This window comes from Acyrthosiphon pisum, unplaced genomic scaffold, assembly GCF_005508785.2.
Source record: "Acyrthosiphon pisum isolate AL4f unplaced genomic scaffold, pea_aphid_22Mar2018_4r6ur Scaffold_20837;HRSCAF=22278, whole genome shotgun sequence".
NCBI classification, from domain to species: domain Eukaryota; kingdom Metazoa; phylum Arthropoda; class Insecta; order Hemiptera; family Aphididae; genus Acyrthosiphon; species Acyrthosiphon pisum.
Window position 1 is genome coordinate 103,902 of NW_021770238.1, and position 4,280 is coordinate 108,181.

The 4,280-nt window shown below is 27.7% G+C and overlaps 1 protein-coding gene across 4 annotated transcripts in view; it reads right to left on the reverse strand.

The window, feature by feature from the left end:
• LOC100166571 (aspartate--tRNA ligase, cytoplasmic) overlaps nt 1–4,280 on the reverse strand; it is an 18,483-nt gene that overhangs the window by 8,854 nt on the left and 5,349 nt on the right. For 3 of the 4 annotated variants that reach the window (XM_029492097.1, XM_029492098.1, XM_003245909.4), the window contains 3 exons: nt 3,371–3,560; nt 3,207–3,309; nt 2,952–3,135 (listed from right to left, as the gene is read on the reverse strand). In XM_029492097.1, the coding sequence (XP_029347957.1) occupies nt 2,952–3,135; nt 3,207–3,309; nt 3,371–3,560 (477 nt within the window). The remainder of the gene's footprint in view (nt 1–2,951; nt 3,136–3,206; nt 3,310–3,370; nt 3,561–4,280) is intronic. The other variant, XM_029492099.1, reaches the window with a different exon arrangement.

Here is a 4,280-nt window from a genome sequence, read left to right on the forward strand (position 1 = left end):
ATTTGATGGATCAAAAAAGCTTGAAAATTTAATAGAAGGCTCCTAGTATATTGTTTCAAAGGCAGATGAAAAATATTAAAAATCGTTAGTCACAGTTTTTTTTTATAAGCATTTAAAGTTCAAAAAATGACAAAATATGGAAAAATCACGAAAATTTGCAAATTATTTCGAGTTATAAATTCATAAAAATTTTTCTTTTTAAATCTAAGATATGAAAATGTAATACAAGATTCCTTATAAGATTATCTACCTTTATCAAACAAAAAATATCTATAAGAAAGTCAAATTAAATTTTTATGATCGTTTGAAATTCAAATTTTTACAACATTGGATATTCACTCGATTTCTCATGTAGCGATTTCCTTATTTTGTTGTAATTCAAAAACGAATAACTGCAGATACATGAAAATTTTACTGAATGTTTATATTAGCATTTCCTATACACCATAAAATTTTGAAAATAATTTGATTCTTTTTGAGCTGTGTACAGACATGGTCAGTTTTCAATTTTTTTAGTTTTTTTTTCTATAAATATCAATAAAAAAACTACATTACAATTGTACCCACTCTCTCCTACCTGGTATCAGAATCTAAAAATTAAAACAGTTTTTTTTTAAATAATGTATAAAAAAAATTTCAATAAAATTGATTAGAACAAAAATTATTTCATCCGTCAGGTCTTTTTGTTACACAGTAATCCTTATATATATATAATAACAGGCCTTTTTTATGTTCCCATTCTGTGACTTTTTTTGCAATTTTTTTTTTACACAGTTGTTCCAAATACCTCTCTGAGTGTCACCACGTTGTCCAATTTTCAAAACTTTGATTTTAAATCGGTAAAAATGAATTATTATGTGTAATTTGTATACCTATATTTATATAATAATAACAATAGCAGTCGGCCGATAACGGGAAATACGGTACGGCATAGCGGCTCGAGAGTTTTCAGCTACCTTTTTTTGTGTGTGTATTCTATCAACAATCTATCATCTATCTATCTTTATATATAAATTTCACTTGGATGCTCCATCTCACGTGAACGGCTGCACTGATTTGGGTAATTATTTTTTTATTGTGTTCGTAATATTGTCAGGAGAAGGTTCTTAACTCTTATGTAAGATCATTTTAAGAAAATCCACCGAAAAAGTAGGAAATTTGGATGTAGGTGCCATCTGTCCATTAAGAACAGGAACTAAATAATAATATATTTTTGTTTATTGTAAGCAGTGGCGTGCGCAGGGGGGGGGATGATGGGGGATATATCCCCTCCCATGGGTTTTTTTTTAATCTCCAAACAACTAGATTTTGGTTCATCAAAATAATGTGTAACTAATTTGAAGTTTTAAAATTTCTTATCGAAAATATTTGCTGTGATAAAATAATTGAAAAGTAATTTATAACGCTTTTAGTTATACGCGTTGTTATCATTATTCTTTACTTAATACCACACCACGGTCGGGTTATCTACACCGTAGATAACCGTGCTTAATACTTATAGTGACAAAATAAATAGGTATGCTATCAATTAACCAATATTTTTGTATCATGAAGGATAAATTTCCACCTTGATTGAATTTTTTTTTTTTGTATAATAATAAAGAATAAAGATTGAAAATAATATATTTTTATTTATGACATCCCCCCCATACCAAATTCCTGCGCACGACAATGATTGTAAGGTTTCTATTGGTCATGATTGAATAATTAATATACTTTTAGACAGGTAGCTAGATAGTTTAGTAAAAACGGTATTTCCAGGACTAATTTTTCGACACATGCTCATCGTAATATCAACGTCTTAATAAAACATTCGTAATTACGTACGCACTTCGAAGAGTCTGCAATCCACCGCAGATGGATTGCCTATTACCTGAAAACATAGGTACTAAGTGTCTCACGCATACAATACATACAAGCGTGTCTCTCGTGTAATTATATATTCAAGATGATCGATGAAAATTTTTAAGTTTTGAACATCATACACCGAATATTAAATAAACGAATTGAACAAAGGTTGTACATTTAAACCAACTTTTTTTTTAAAACACCTTCTTTGGCCTGCCAACAATAAATATTTAAAAAACCAATGCATTTATTTATCAAGTGTAAATACCACTATACACGGTATCCACAATATAAAATAAATACATTAAAAGTACCTACACATAGGTCGTCAAAAATAGTAACAATATTGTGATATTTTCATACTAATATATTATATAAGTGACATATTAAATAAATTATATAAATATTATACAGTTTTTGTCCCAACTTGACCCCCCCTCCCCCCCAAAAAAAATTTTCTATTTGGACTGGTAATGACTTGAATGGCCTTCAATCATTTTGGCACCAACAAAAAAAAAGTTGAAATGACACCCCTAAATGTCCGTTAATTGCTTAAAAAGAGTCAAAATGTTTTGAAAATTTTATGGTTAGAAAATGCTAATATTAACATTCAGTCAAAATTTCAAGTATCTACAATAATTTGTTTTAGGGTTAAACGAAAAACCAAAATAGATTTTGTCGATTTTGTAGTATGATTGCATCAGATACAATTATTTTGTCAGTTTGTTTATAAAACCTTACAGTTTTAATACTTAATAACAAGGCTGGGCAAGTTAATGATTTTTTTAACTCAGATAAGTCAAGTTAATATGCATAAATAATAAAAAGTTAAAAGTTAAAAGCAACCATATACTATCTAAAGCCGTGGTATATAGACATATGGTAGATAAATTAATGTAAATAATAAAAAATATATAATATTTTCTTAAGAAACTGTAATAGATAAGAATATAAGATCATACCTATAATTGGCAAAAATTGAATACGATCTATACAATACAGTGATATGATGCATATTATTTAGATAGGTACTATAAAAACCATCATGAGGTCCAAATTGTTTATATTTTTAATGAAAAGTCAATGTAGTTATAATAATTTACCTTATCATCCCCATTTACTGGCCTATATGCATCTTCAAGAAGTAAAGGAAGTTGATCAGCAGACTGACTAACAACCCACAATTCTTCAATATATAATTCGACATCTTTCTGTGAGCACGATCCAATTTTAGAAGGTGTTCTTGCAACTTTACCTTTAATGTCTACTACAGATTCCTTGGTTATACTAAAAATAAATAAATAATTTTATTTTATTAGTTTTCTTTTTACAGTTAATATATTTTCTTTGTTAGGTACTTGGAACAAAACTTGACAAATTGTTTACTAATAGTATCAGATACTACAGCTAACACTTGAATAGACCATTGCTGCTGTCTGACAATCATAAAACATTGTTTTCCTAAAATTGAACTATATGTTAATATGCGTAAATGAATGTTATCTTTTTTTTGTTTAATTGCCTCTGGCATAACTAGTGTGAAGTCTCCCACGTATCCAAACACTTTTATCAGCTAAATTAGTCTTAATGTTTTTTACACGCACAAATTCTGTATTATATAAAACATTTTTTGAACTTTGGATCATTTTTAAAACACCGTACTTTCCAACAGAGATGTCTTTACCAGATTCCTGATCATTAGTATTTGCTTTCTATTTAAAATAAATATCATGATATAAGATTCAAATTTATTTTTTTGAAAAACAAAAAATGTATAGTTAGTTTTTCTCTAATAAATTTATTACTTCTCTGGGCTAAAATGCACTTAACCAAACCCATCACAATTTTCATTTTTTTTTTTTTTTTGAAACAACCGTATTTTATATTTAAAATGTTGGTGTAAAACTCATTTACCTCATTTATTAAACTTTTAATTTAGGAGTTTAGCCGTTTCAAATTTTTGGTTATATGGAAAACAACTTTAAAAAAATGTTCAATCAATACAAACAAATTACGAACAACATAAGCATATTTTATGAAAAATGGTAATCAGAGCCATGTTAAGGGGGGGGGGCAATTGCCCTCGGTCACTATAGTTTTGTAAAATTAAGGAAACGCCTTTATTTGCGCTTTATATGATACTTATTTATTTATTTATTTAAGTTTTAAACGGGCCAGGCCCAATTACATACATAATAAATAATAACAACAATCGTTCGTTAAAGTAATATACATAAAAAGAATAATTATAGAGAATAACAAAAAAGGTACAATATTAATTATTATACATACATATTATTTAACATACTTATAGCTATGAATTAACACGTAAGCAATTACAATAATTTCTGAATGAGTTGAAGTTTGCTGATATGAACAGATCGATATTGAATTTATTTATAGTTTTCATAATTCTATGATGGGGAGTATTG